The sequence below is a fragment of the Anopheles coluzzii genome, chromosome 3 (genome assembly GCF_943734685.1).
Source record: "Anopheles coluzzii chromosome 3, AcolN3, whole genome shotgun sequence".
NCBI lineage: Eukaryota > Metazoa > Arthropoda > Insecta > Diptera > Culicidae > Anopheles > Anopheles coluzzii.
In genome coordinates, this window is record NC_064671.1 from 14,580,690 (window position 1) to 14,595,603 (window position 14,914).

Here is a 14,914-nt window from a genome sequence, read left to right on the forward strand (position 1 = left end):
ATGATACACAGTGTCTGTGGTGTAAATTTGCTAAGCGTGTGCAATAAGTATACATTGTTGGCGAACCGTTCTCATTTTGTTATTTAATTTAAACGCTCCATTCGATGAGAATCATGTTTCCAAATGCCTAATTCTACAATTTAATTTGCTCTTGTTTTTGGCAATGTCTGCTTTTGCTTTTGGCGTTTGATGAAGTTTGCAGTGCACATCTACATGCAATAAGTATTTTTTTATATTATTTTTTGTAGACGATTTCGAGGCAGACCTTGGGCTGGGTCATATGGATTTCCAAAGCATCCAGATGCTCTCCGACACCAGCACGATGATTGACCCGATGGACGAGGACAGCTTTCGACGAGATTTACAATAGTGCGAGGCCAACTGGGACGGCTTACCGAACGACTTCTATTAGCCCGATGCGCTAGCTGACCCAGGCCGTCGAACCAGGCACCCATACTGGCGAGCGACAGAAATACAAACGACAGACGACACAACACGTAAACACACTCACCACACACATACTGTTGTGGGTGGGTGGGTGGAGGGAAATAGTTAATGAGTAACTGTTACTTGAGGCTGACCGCAAACGTTGATAAACTATAGTTAAAGATAAGGTGTGTGTGTGTGTGTGAGTGTGAAGAGCTGTTAGCGTACGGCGAGAGTTTGTAGTATACCAGGATCATATAGAATAGTGGACAGCTGTGCAAAATGGTTATGTTTTAAGGTTGAGCAACAAAACCTTTCCCCACGTTGCGTGTTGCATTGACAAAGTGTTACATTAACTAGATGTGTTTTAGAACTGGTTGGTGTAAAGGTGTGCAAATTAATGTTTAGTTGAGGGCGAAAAACAACACTTTCCCGTGGATGTTGTGACATTTTTGTGAAGAGCATTGTTTAAACATTGTTTCACAAACAGTTTCCTCCAATGTTGTCCTTCCCATATGGTGATATGGTGTATTTTTTTGTACATTTATGTTGTTTCCTCCTGTTGGTTAAAAGCATTATTGCGATGAGATTTAGATAAATGCTCTGAGGGGAAAAATATTTTCCCCCGTTTTTATGGTCATACTTAATGGAAAGAAGTAAATCTGTTTGTTCATTGCAGACACATTGCTCTTACAATGTTTCTGTTTGCTTCACGGGTATGAAACGGAAAGCAAAAGTATAATTTAAACGAGCTGATTTACTAAAGATTTGGTAAAACTGATTGTCACAAAAGCACAAAAACTTCGTACAGTGTACCTCGATGCCTTTGCTTGAATTACGATTTTACTCCTGCTCTAAACGAATGCTGTTCTTCATTTAAAGAGTCATAGATGAACTCTTGACCAACCGATAGGACGATGAAAAGTGCTAGCTCGAAAAAGGAGCAAGTTTGAGACAGAGAGAGAGAGATGCTTAGAGAGACGAACGTGTTTAATAAAAAGGAAGGTTTAGTAAGTGATGTGGTCCATCAGTTAGATTGCAAGCAGCAAGGAAAACTCTCGAGTAAATGTAAAACTGTTTTCATGCCGAATTAATAAAAAAAAAACAACAAAAAACAAAATCTTATGCCGAACACAGATGTGCTGCGAGATGAAAACAAAAGAAGAAAAAACAACAACAACCCCCCCGGAAAGTAACGTTCTCTGTGTAATGCTCTGTTTTTTAATGTCACTAAAGCATTAAACATAATGAAAACAAACAAAAAAACATTGTGCTATTTACTGATAATAAAAGGGATGATAAGCTCTAGGTTTAGGAGTAGATAAAGACTAATGCAAGTTTAGTTAGGAAACGAAAAAAGGCAGACAAAAGGAACGAATGAAACATGATAATAAAGTTTGTGAGAAAAAAAAAAATACAACACACACACGTAGCAACAAAAGGTCAATACGAAGCGAAACGGAACCCGAACGAAATGAGAAAATGTTGAGGGGGAGAGGGGGCAGACTATACTTAATTAGGCCTTTTTTGTTGTTTCTACGACCAACGAACGCGCGATGGTTAAGTAAATGAATTTTTATTATCGTTTTGTAATATTACAACGCGACTGTTGTGTTTACAGCAGCAGTTTGATCAACTCAAGCAGACTTTGTGTTTAGTTCGTTTTGCATTTAACAAATCCCCATTTGTTGTTTCTTTTTCTGTGCTTTGTTTTCCCTTTCGCTACCTGCAACCCAGTCGTCGGTTGGTTGGCGGGTCAGGCTGTGCGTGAATAAATGGTAATGCTAGGTGATCCGATTGAAAGGATAACCACCCCCTGCCCAGTGGTATGGTACACAACAAGCAAACGACACATACGAACGTAACGAACAATAGTTAGATAAATGGCCAATGGCAAAAAGCTGCGGGGTAGCGCGATTGACGGAGAATGTATTGCATGTAAAAATATCGTAACATATCAAACTGTACGAAACACATTGTTTGTTAGCTTTATTCAATTCGATTCCCCCGAATCGACGATAATAAATCACATAAATGTCGATCGATTCCACTCCCCCCTTCTAGAGGACGATGGGTTAAGATGCTCTAACTTCGGTGGAACGTAAACCCACAGGTCACAGAATCGTTAGTTAGTTTAACCAATTAGTTTTGGTTAAATTAAAATTGTGTACAAAAGTACAAAAAAATAACACGTAATATGTTAAACACTGTCAATGAAATCATATACTGGATGTGTTGCAAAACAAAAGGCAGAAAGCAGACAGCAGGAAGTGAGTAAATCGGAATCCTCTCAGCATTCTTTTAATGTCACTGTTAAAAATACTGTTTGCGTTTGTGTTCGTTGATAAATTCGGCTAACTTTTCAATGTCCGTATGGTTAATTGTTCCTGAGACGAAAATGATCCGATTGGATGAGCGTGTGTCTCTCTGTGTGTCACACTTTTGCGCTGTGATTGAGCGAGCGGGTTTTTGTTTTTCGTTGCCTTTTTGTTACATTGAGCGATGTGTGATGACAGAGTAAGGGGAAGAATCAATTTCAACGCTGTACAAAATGCACTCCCTTTTTACATGCTACACTCGTGAATCGATAGTTTCAATGGCTGGGTACGCATTTCCCATTTTCTATCTATTTATCGCAATCGCTTTCACCCCTTTTTCTAGCTCATACCTTTTGCCTATTGTATACTGAACTGATTGGCTTGATTTATAATGCCTACCTGCAATACAAAACTGTTCGCTTCACTATACATCACTACCAATGGTGGTGATACGCATGATAACAATTTTCTCCTTTTCCTCGCGATTCGTCAATTTGAAAAGTCCATTTTTCATCCACTTCAAGATAAACAATTCGTACGATGATATACTGGTTATGATCGTGTTTGCAACATTAAATAGCGCTCTTGATCGCTTAAGCAAAGCATCCACCACAAGCTAGAGGAAAAGAACAAGCAGCAAGGAAACAAAACAAATAAAAGAAATGCCTTTCAGATATTACGAATCTATTTTACACCGATTGCACTACAAAAGGGGTAACAAATGCATCTACCGAAGCGATACGATACATAATGTGCACAGCGCTCTTGCAAGCAAGGGTGAAGAGAAAGGCGCTCAATTACATTTTGGACTCGATTACAGTACCTTTTTACAGATTCAATAGATTTGTGAGGCATGGTGGGTTGTTTTTTGTTTAATTTTAAACCGTTCAACACAAGTGTGTATAATACTGCATGAATCGATGGATGGATGATGAAAAATGTACATATTTTGTTCGCTAAACACTGAGTGTTTTGGTTGTTTTATTTCTTCAATTTCGTTAAAATACTGACATACCCCCATTTACCCAGCAACATACAGAGCAACTGTGCCAAACTGTTGAACTTTACTTTTACTATACGACTGTACGCATTCAATGACTCATATTCATATCATACGCTCATCTTTCGCTTCTCTTTTCGCTGAAACGCCCACTTAGCAGTTATCAAAAGCTGGACAACATTACTCGTAAGAACATGCAGCATGCAGATACATTCAATTTCAGATTGCACTCTTCAATAGATAGCGAAACATTTGTCGATTTAATACAAACTCCAAAGTAAAAATAATTCATACAATTGTACCAACAAACAACATACAAAAAAGAAAAGAAGGAAAACTGTACACGCGCAGCTCAAAAGCCAAGTGTGGTGTGCGCCTTTTAGAATAGAAAAAAATGAAAAAAAAGGGAAAATGTGTGGTACGAATACGGTTTGGCATCAGTAGATAAATCGCAGAGAAGGACATAGAAACTGTAGGAAAAATATGCAGGAAAACAGACAAAAAGAAGGAAAACATATTACATACTTCCCTGTTCAAGTATTTGTCCTTTCGGTTTGCAGATTTGCACCTTATTTCTGAGGCTGGCTACCGTCGTAAATTATGAAAATTGAACCTGCTCCCTTTTGCTTCATCAATCGCAATGTATTTCTTTCCCTTTTTTCTCACTCGAATCTCGTCGTCGTCGGTCCTTTCTCGACCAATATCCGATTGATCCGGTTGTTGCCGCTCACTCCGTTGCCTTACTTCTTCGCAGCCGTACCATGATGTTGCCCCCCCCCCCCCCCCTTTTTCGGCGCACTACATTGTTTTTCAAGGGGGATTTTCTTTTCTAAACGTTAAGCACACAGAGCACATGTAGATAGAGATTGGTTGGAGATGGTAATGAGAGGCACACAGGCCAGAAAACAACAGCTGTGTGGAGCACAGCACATTTTAAATGTATAAATTTGTAGTTAGTGTTGCGACGCGTACTTCTCGATAGCACAATGTGGTGGGAAAATTGTTCACAGTTGGATCACATGTTGGAAGAAATTATTTTAAAGTGAGATATCCTTACACTGATATGGATCCTATTTAGCTGCTCTAGCGTGTACTTCCTAGCTAGAACCCATCCTCTCCAAGTACCTTTGTTACAAAAGAGTTTTGCGGCAAACATTACGAATTGAAGATTAATATAGCATATATTTACGCACGTTGACCTGATTTTACAAAAATAATAAAAAGAGAGAGACAAAAAGAAATTCTATTGTTTCTATATACACAAAATAAGATGCATTCACTATTATTACATGTGTGTTGTTGATCTAACAAGCGAACGAAAGGAAGCTAAAATCAGTTAGAATATTAACTAAAACATAACTAAATGGTCTGATAAGTGAAATTGGGAATAGTTTGTTTTTATTTTTATAGATAAAAAAGCGGGATATTAAATGTTAACGAGTAAAGAATCTGATATGCTGGTAGGGCGGTAATAGTGTGATACAAGGGCGTAAATAACTAGCTGTCAGAATACCGTGGTTGCCATGGTAGCTGAAAAAGGCTTGCGCATGGTTTTGGCTCAGTGCGTAGCATCGGTTGCGTGTCTCGATCGTATTACCTAGCCAGGGGCGGCATTGTATAGAACAGTCAATTAGTGTGCGATTGCAAAAAAACAAGAGAAGTGTGTGTAATTTTCTTATGAAAGTAGCACAAAATCACATAAAATTAAAAAGGAAGAAAAGTTAAATGTCGCAACGTCAAACAAACAAAGACATGTAGAATGGTAACGATCAAACAAACGAAATAGAAATGTAAAGAATTATCTTTACCAATTAAATGCAGTTTGAAGAATTGTTTGAAACCAATTGGCGTGTGTTTCTGTATCACTCTCTTTCTCTCTGTGTATGTGTGTTTTCATCGTGCACAAAGTTACACATTTACGAGGTAATATTCCTACCAAACTGGCAAATCACAGTACTCTAGCATCAAAGTGAGCCATTTCCTCAATGCCGGAGTTCGGAGTAGCTTTTTATATTTGCAGTACGCTCGGTGGCAACAAGAATGGGACAAATAATATTAAAAAAAAAAACACACACACACTCACAATAAACAAGCAGCAGAACCAATGCATAACAATTGTTTCTTTCCCTACTCTCTATCCATTTATCTCTCTAAACCTACCCGTTTTTATCACATTTCATTCAACTTTTTACATTCAAACAACAGTGGCAGAAGAAGTATGTGATGAAATAGTGCATCTCTATAGAAAAAGAAAATAAAATAACATAAATCTCCGCTGTCAAAATAGAAACAAAAGATGATGATGATGAAAAAAAAAATACCACAATTAAAACATAAAACATAAATAAAAGGCGCCCAAATCATGCCAACGTTCTCTTTCTCTACCTTTTTCGTACCCATAGAGATGATGAATCTTAAAGTGTGTGTGTGTATAAGTGTGTGATAGGATAAACAAGAGAGAGAGAGAGAGGAAAACAATAGTAACAAGTAGAAGGACCGTACCAGACGAATGGGATGAATTCAACCACAACAAACGTACACTGCTGCAAACAGGGGTAGTGCTAAAAGTGACGAAATGCGGGTGCTATTTAAAAGAAAAAACACTAGTAAAAGGACTAGCAAAGAAAAGGAAAAGGGGAACTAGTAAAGGAAGCTCGAACGATAGTGGATAGAAGGACAAGTTGTAAAATATTACTTAATACAAATAATAAAAGTATGATACAAATGAACTGTACAGTTTTGTCTTTTGGACTTAAAGGATTAAAACATAAATAACACAAATACACACTGTTTGTTTTTTTTTAAATTAATAGGTCCTTCTCTCTTATGTTAACAATTATCTACTGCTACCAATTCTCTTACGTTAATGAACTACATATCAGATTTTTACTAATTGCCTATAGCTGTGTTTGATAATACAAACACACACACACACACACACACACACACACACACACACACACACACACACACACACACACACACACACACACACACACACACACACACACACACACGAACTTTTTCATGAATTGTTCTATTCTATTGTATTTCTTATTTATGAATGATTCCTCTGGAAGCTGATTATAATATTCTTAATTTTTCATTCTTCAAATATTATGGCAGCTGATTTATTTTTATTATTGTTATTATTGTTCTTATATATAAACATAAAAAAATATTTAAAATACTCAAAACATAATTTAACTCATGTTTTCATTCATAAATCCTATCAGATCGCGGAAAAGCAACCCGATAAGTAAAATACACTCTCTATAGTGCAGTTTGCTACTATTCTGTCTTTGTCCCTTCAACTAAGTGAATGTTAATGAAGGTTTATTTGTATATACCTCTTAATAAAATGGCATGAAAACCTTTTTGCTTTCCCTTATCTTTTGTAACATTTTCACGACCATAAGATTTCCAATTCAAAATATGCCAGTACAATACTACAGGTATTCCCCGATGTACGCGATTTCGCTATACAGTCTTTCCCCGAGTTACGCGACACTCGAGTTACGCGAATTCGAGTTACGCGAATTTTTATTTTTGACAGTTCAGATGTCAAATCAGTACAATTTTCTCCATCAATTGTCAAATGAAAAATAATTACCGATAAATAACCAAATTTTCTACACCAATTGCATCAAATAAGTATTAAATTACATAAATGAACTAACTTCAATCAAAAATTATGATAAATAAAGTATATTTTTGCTGTAACATGTGATATTCGACTTACGCGAAAATCCGAGTTACGCGAATGTCTCCGGAACGCATTATTCGCGTAACTCGGGGAAAGACTGTACGCTATTTTCTAAACTCGCCAGTTCTTTGAGAAAATTGTACTAATTTGACACAGGCAAATGATAAATGCAAAATAAATTACCTTATTGACAAATTTTAAAAATTATTTTAAAGAAGGCATACATTTGTAATCTTCAGTTGAAATCAGATCAAATAACTAATTTAGTGACCAAAACCTACCACTTCAAGCAAAATTATACGAATATAATCTATTGCCTCCGTTACTCCGCATTAATAGCGTATATCGTAGAATACCTGCATTGTATGTATGAAGTTCTACAGTACTCGACAAAAATAAGTACGCACTTGTTGTTAATGTATTTACATTGTTAATATATTTACATATTTTAGTAGCGCTTTCTTTTTAGAAAATGTAGCATTTGTTATGTTCAACATGAGTATGCAGAAGTCCGATGGCTTGTCTATGTGCTTCTGTGCAAAGCTTAAACGTTTGACGGACGAAAACAAAAGACACGAGTTTGTACAAAATTATAGTCGTTTGGAGAGTCGAACAAAATTGTTAAGCAGTTTAAAAAACAGTTAAACAGTTGTGGTCTATTCTGGACTAAAACGTAGAAACAGGAGGAAAAAAAAAAGGAAGCCTGGTTGAATTTTTGAACCCTTAACACATCCAAAAACTTGTTGAAACTACGTCACAACGCTTGCAAAGCTGTTATTGAAGCGCGAGGTGGTCATACTACCTATTGATTTAAATGATAATAATTTAGAGTGAATCGATTCTCCATGTGCGTACTTTTTTATCCACCTGAAAAATATCGATTTAATAATAATAATAATAACAATAATATCAAGAATAATAATAATAATTGTTATTATTATAATTTAACAATCTACAGCGAGTATAGTAAAATTGTTCCGCAGTATTGTTCCGCTGGTCATGAAAGGGTTAACAGACCCTGTTCGCGTTCCTCGCTTGTACAGTAATTTAAATCTTCAAATCCATCGCTCCATCCTGCTACTTACCGCCACAGTGACTGCAACGATGGTGAAACCGACAAACCCCATTCGAATGCTAGGAAAACAGAGTTAAAAATAGTCTCAAAAACGCATACACACAAACAAACAAAAAAATTAAAGCCAAAAGAAGGTTTGTGTTTGAAAGGGCAATTACTTTATTTTTCATACTGAGATTGGTTTGTTTGTTTGTTTTTATTTTCGATTTTCGATTTTTGTGTGTTCTGGTTTATACTTTCGCTGGTTGGTTGGGGGTTTTCTTTAGCCGTGTATTACAATACATTACAAAATACTTTATAAACGGAGCCAAACACCGCTATTATCAATAATAATGGGCGCGGGAGTTTCGCGTTCGAACCGCTTTTTCTTGTCTTCGTACTGGGGCAATTGGTTTTGGGGGGATGGGGTATGAAAGTGAATCGGAAGGGGGGGAAGGGGGGGGGGGGGGTAATGTGACTAAATCGGAAAGTGCAGCCCAGTGCAACGTGTTGATATAAACTGAGAAAGGAAAGTATGGAGAAACTCACATTGGACTGTGTGTTATTGGAAAGTATGAAAATGTATTGTTAAAAGGACTCGCAAAATCGCAAAACAAGATGCAAAGGAAATGTTTTCTTTCTCTCTTACTCCCTCTTTATCCCTCTGTTCCTCCGTAGCAGGGAACTCTCTCTCTCGCACACTCTTTTCTTACACGCTAAATATTTCAATCGTTAAAAACTAAAAATACATTAAACACACCTCCTGCCCCGGGGTGGAGTGTGTGTTGGCGGTGGCGGCGCGTTTGCTCTAAGGATTATTACTAAATAAAATAAAAAGCTCTCTAAAATCAAATCACAGAAATTGAAAAATGCCTTCCCCATGTTGCCCATGGTGCATGTTGTTGTTACATGATGAAACATCGTACCCCTTTTGGACTGAGGGAATAAAAACAAAAAAATAGAAAATCGTTCCAGCAATCGCGCCTCGTTATGGTTGATTGATGGGGAAATGGCGCAAACTCGGCCTTCCGCTTTTTTTTGTTGCTCTGTTTTGCCGGTGGTAGTAACACTAATGCGTTGTAATGCTAGCATTCCTTGCCGTCGGTTAGCGCAGACATCTTAATCACCATCAATGTGTGTTTACAAATTTGCAATAAAGTTGCTTTCGGGTCGTTGAAGAACGATTTAATTGATTGTTCTTCGAGTTTGGTGAAGTGATTGCTAAATCGGACAATGAGAGTAGTACGCTGATGATGATGATGATGATGAGAACGATGTGGATGAATGATGGCTTGATGATGCAAATGCCTCGTTGTTTTGAATAAATAGTCACACAGTTTCGTATTATGGTTATTCGCGACTTCTCCACTTCGTAGTCCGTTCGTGCCGTGGCTACACTCTTCGTGGCTCTCTTCGTGGTTTCAGCACAACACGATGGTGTACGACCAATCATAGTAGGCTTTTCCCCCCGCACGGACTGTTCGTGTTGGTGCTTTTGGTTTTTTTTGGTTGATCCTTCCATCCTTGAAGAATCAGTTTGGCACCTTCCCCTTGGCTCCTTCGCTTGGCTTTAGTTGCAGATGTGTTCGTCCTTGCGCATGCTGCACGTATCGCACTTGACCGAGCAGCACCAAACGAACTTGCAGTTGCACTTTTCCTCCACATTGCGGATGCGGGTTTGGTAACCCCGGCCACAGCAAAGGAGCCGGCAGCCCTCGATACCGTACGACGTTCGGTTGCAGAATCGGCCGCGTGTGCTAAAGATGCCCAAGCTTTGCGGTGGAAAGGGAAAGGGAAACAAGCAGACAAGACAAGAGAAGTTAAACAAATTAGTTTGTTGGTGGAGTTTGATGTAAGCTTAGAAAAAGGTGGTTTTTAATTCAAAAAAAGGACTATACAGGGTTTCCCCTGATCTATTGGTTGGTTCCCATCAATTTTTGGTGGGTTCCCATATTTTTTTGGTATGTTTCCACGATTATTTGGCCATTTCCCAGAATTTTGTTGGTCCAATTGTATTGATATCCAATTGGAAAATACCAATAAATTATGGGAACGAACCAAAAGTCTATAGGATACGAACAAAAAATCGTGGGAACGCACCAAAAAACAATGGGAACTGACCAATAAATCGTGGGAAACCCTGTGCAGTGAACCCGGGAAAAATGGGTCCCTCGAGGCTTTTTGTGTGACATGATCATCCATGATCGTTCATCACTTCATCGATCGACTACATATCTAGAAGGCGTGGAAAATTTGTATATTTTCCTCATTGATATTTCTCAAATGATCAAATGTAGAGAGGAATATGTGTGACACATCTTTCTAGTCTAAATTAAAGCAATTTTAACCACCCAAAAGCAACAAAAGTATATTTTACCTTTCATTTTCCTCGCAGTAGTTGGGTGACTCTGCAATGTACACCAGATCGGACTTGTTCACCTTCTTGTACTCAAGATCCTTGCGCATCAGCTTCCGGATGATGCCTTTGTTTTCCACTGGCTGTAAGGGGGTGAAAAATTTTAAAAGGGGAAATGTGAAAGACTTGCCTGTAGTATTTTACCACGATTCAGGGGTTTTACCTTCACTTGTGCAGCGGCATCAAACAACGAACCGAGCGTGTCGGCGATCAGCTTCATGGGGGGCAGTCGTCGCCAGCAAACGCGTGTCGTACAGGAGCCAGACATACCGTGACACTTGCACACCTTCTCCATCCTTGAGCGTAATATCTGTTGAAGCAGGTAGGGAGCATTTAGTTCTAGTTCATTTGAGATACTTTAAACTCTTTTAAGGATTTATTGAACGATATTCAGTTTGATCTTCTATTCTTGGAATTTGGAGAATTTTGATGTTCTTTTCAAATTTCTCTTTCTTTCTCTCTCTTACTCTTTCTCTCTTTCTCTCTCTCTTTCTCTCTCTCTTTCTCTCTCTCTCTTCCACTGTGCTCAACATTCCGCTTCCGCGCTCCCCCCTCCGACACACAAACTTACGTACTCGTCGTGCCGCTTCGTTGTTGTGCAGGTTCATCAGCCCAAAGCTCGTGGTACGGTTCTCCTGCGGATCGGTGAACGAGCGGGCCTGCTTGATGCCGTACTTGATGTCTTCCGAGCAGCCGCCCCAGGTCCATTTGGTGCTGTGCTTGTTGCGCGGGATGCGATCGCACTGGCAGGTCGTCAGTTCGCCCTTGGTGCAGAAGCGCGTGATCGTCCAGGCGAGCGAGGCTGAGTTGATGGCGCTTAGGTACGCCGTTTCGCGGTTGCCTGCAGGGAACATTAGTTTGAAATGCAACTCGGTTTTAGCTAAATGTCGGTTGGTGTAGGGATCTTTATGTTTATCCAATTGCCATAAAGGAGTAATGCAGTTAAGACGAACGGTGAAATGGCAAATGATTCATTATTCATCTGTTTGTTTGTGCCTTTTTAACAACGTGTCATTAAAGATCATTAACCTATAGGCAGTAGATTTGGTTCTATTAAAGAAGATCTACGATTCAATGATGTTAATGACGTTAAGAACATATTCAGCATAGCTCTATAAATCGTTGGTGTTTGTACGCATATTCCGCTTTGATTTAAATTATGGACGCTTAATCGTACTTTTGCAAAGATTATTTTATGATACATATAATGTAAATTGGTCACAGCTTTGCAATTTCAGAGATAGATTAACATATATTGCTGTAAACATTAAACAAAAAGCAAGCAACGATGTCTTGTTATAAATTACGAGCTATTTTGAGCATTTTCATTTCACATCACAGACGTTTTGATCCAAATTCTGCACATCGTCTAAACAAATTATGAACAAAATCTAAATAATCAAGTTCTAATTGCTTTTAAGGAATCGTTACAACAAATTCTCAGTGTCTCAATGTCAATTCTCTTGCATTCAAAGGCACACATAATGAGATAAGCACAATGAAACTACACGAGAGTCGGTTTGAACCAAAACTGCTAAGATCGATGGTCCAGCGATGGTGAACTGGCAGACATACAGTATTTATTTAAAGCGTCCATAACCCTCGGGGCCCTCCTTGCTAATACATTGCCATATTCTATCAACTGTTATGGATTATGTACTAAAGATTCCGGGGCTCCTCATTGACGGGGCCCCCCGCAATTGCTTACTTTGCTTACCGTTAAATACGCCACTGATCATTTACCATACCAGGCATAGACCAATCTAGCTCTTCTAGGCCTTGAACCTCTTTCGGTTACAAGACACAATGCACAGTGCATGTCGGCTGTATTCAACACTGTACCGGATTGCTTTGACTTTAACATTTAAACCCAGTGCTTCAAAGAACGTCTCCAGCTAGTGCCGTGGCCGCAGTTAACTGTGATAAAAGGCTTGATTTTGCTATGTAATTTTTGTACTGTTACCCATCTTAATTAGGCCATATGGGCCCGTTGAAGATTGACCAATAAATATTAATTATTTATTAATAAGCGGTATAGTTTCTGGGTATGAATTGCGAACGTGTTTCCGTTTCTTGTGTGCTGGGGTTAACCCTTTTCGTTGTTAAACTGAAATCAACAATGATGATTGGTCTGTTGGGTGTTCTAAACTGGCAAAGATATGTGAACACTATGTAAACGTCGTAATTTTTACACTTTTTTGCGATGAAAAAAGCAAAAAAAGGTATAAAAGAGTAACATCATTAAGAGTGTGTTGTGATTTAGTGATGTGTTCTTTGGGGCGCGTCTACGACTCCGATCCGACTCCGGCTATTGTTAGTCCGATTCCAACTCCGGCAACATCCGAACCACCAGTCCTCCACCGAGTCGTCCGGAGTCGTCCGGAGTCGTTCGGAGTCGTTCGGAGTCGGAGTCGGCTGGAGTCGATCGGAGGCGGAGTCATTCGGAGTCGTCTAGAGTCGATCTAAGTAGTAATTGAAGCTCCGGATTAGATTCGTGAATCCACTCCGACTCCGACATTCTTAGTCCGGATCCAACTGCGAAATAAATAATGCTTCGAATCCGGCTGCTCCGAACGAACACAGATTCAATTGGCTCTGATTGAATCCGGATTACTGTGATCGAATCTACTACAGTGCTTAATTCGTAGACCGAAATAGTTACACTACTTAAGCAAGCTTCCAAACAACCTTAAATCCTAAAATCCTTATATTGGGTTTCCATGGTTTTCTGGTTGTTTCTAGATTTTATCCTAACATTTTTCAACCAAATAATTCAAACAATTTTGAGTAACGTTCCATACATTGTTGAACAGTTCAAATTAACTAATTGAATCTAAATAATTTCTGGAACAATAAGTCGTGATATATAGCCCAAACACAAATAGGAAAATATTGAAAAATTCTCGTGAAACTTATAGTATATAGCTGCATGAATATACAGTATATAGTGGCACTGTATAGTGCAGACAAAGGAATTCAAATTAGGAAGTATAGTTATATTTGTTACTTGTTATGCATTTACTAAGGATAATGAAATTTACCGAAGAAATTAAAAAAAAAACTAGCTCCTCCTCCGCTAACTCCGGAGTTAATCCAGATTCGAATCCAAAAGCAGCTGGATTCGGATCAACTCAAATCCGACTGCAGGCCCATTTCGCCCATCACTAGATCTGAGTCAATCAGAAACGAAGTTGGTCAGAGTCAACTGGAGCCGTCCGGTGCAATGTGCTTATGATCAGGCATTACATTCTGGACGACTCGCGACTACCAACGACTTCGGAAGACTCCGGACGATTCCGAAATTATCGGAGTCGGATCGGAGTCCACTGCGGATTTTTGCCATCTTTTACCCATCACTAGTGTGATGTGTTGAAAAGGTTGTTAGAATATTAATTTGGCCTAACTCTTCTGTACTTGGTTTTACTCGTTCCTTGCATATATTCTGCTTCTATTTTGTGTCCTTCTGTTGCTTTGTTGATGGGAGAGCTGAATACGTATTAAAAGGCAATGAGTCTTAGAAGATGTATAGCTCAGACATCATGATAACTTCCAAATATTCATATAGACCAAAAGTTTTGAGTTTCATGTAATCTTCCAAATTAGTCCACGGTATAATGAATTAGCCGTTGAATCTTGAATTCATTCATAAGAGAGTCATATAATACCATTGTACAGAGTTCTTTACGTGTGCTCACTAGCAAGATTTCAATTAGAATTACAGTGGCTTGCCGAAACTCATTCGTTCTCATACGGGTGTCGACTCATCAGTTGTAAATTGGACCTACCTTTATCGTCGAAATTTCCATAGTAAATACCGGAACCGCGCTTCGCCGAGCAGTTCCAGCGGTTGTTCTGAAAGTACGATTGACACTCATATTTGGCAGTATTGGCTGCATGTACAATCACCTGGAAAGAAGCACAAGTAAATGAAACGCATAAAAGCAATGAGCAATAATGTTAAGTTCAAAGCAAACTACCCCGACATCCGACCCAT

General features: G+C 38.7%; 2 protein-coding genes across 13 annotated transcripts in view; one reads left to right on the top strand and one right to left on the bottom strand.

Annotated features, from left to right (window-relative positions):
- Positions 1 to 6,473, top strand: part of LOC120954930 (uncharacterized protein DDB_G0283357-like) — a 44,529-nt gene extending 38,056 nt beyond the window's left edge. For all 10 annotated transcript variants that reach the window (XM_040375282.2, XM_040375278.2, XM_040375284.2 and 7 more), the window contains one exon: positions 249 to 6,473. In XM_040375282.2, the coding sequence (XP_040231216.2) occupies positions 249 to 370 (122 nt within the window). In that variant the 3' untranslated portion in view covers positions 371 to 6,473. The remainder of the gene's footprint in view (positions 1 to 248) is intronic.
- A 2,169-nt stretch (positions 6,474 to 8,642) lies between these two features.
- LOC120958551 (protein Wnt-1-like) overlaps positions 8,643 to 14,914 on the bottom strand; it is a 38,097-nt gene continuing 31,825 nt past the window's right edge. For all 3 annotated transcript variants that reach the window (XM_040381432.2, XM_040381431.2, XM_040381430.2), the window contains exons 4-8: positions 14,706 to 14,826; positions 11,496 to 11,761; positions 11,084 to 11,230; positions 10,882 to 11,003; positions 8,643 to 10,276 (exon numbers count right to left, since the gene is read on the bottom strand). In XM_040381432.2, coding sequence (XP_040237366.2) covers positions 10,075 to 10,276; positions 10,882 to 11,003; positions 11,084 to 11,230; positions 11,496 to 11,761; positions 14,706 to 14,826 — 858 coding nt within the window. In that variant the 3' untranslated portion in view covers positions 8,643 to 10,074. The remainder of the gene's footprint in view (positions 10,277 to 10,881; positions 11,004 to 11,083; positions 11,231 to 11,495; positions 11,762 to 14,705; positions 14,827 to 14,914) is intronic.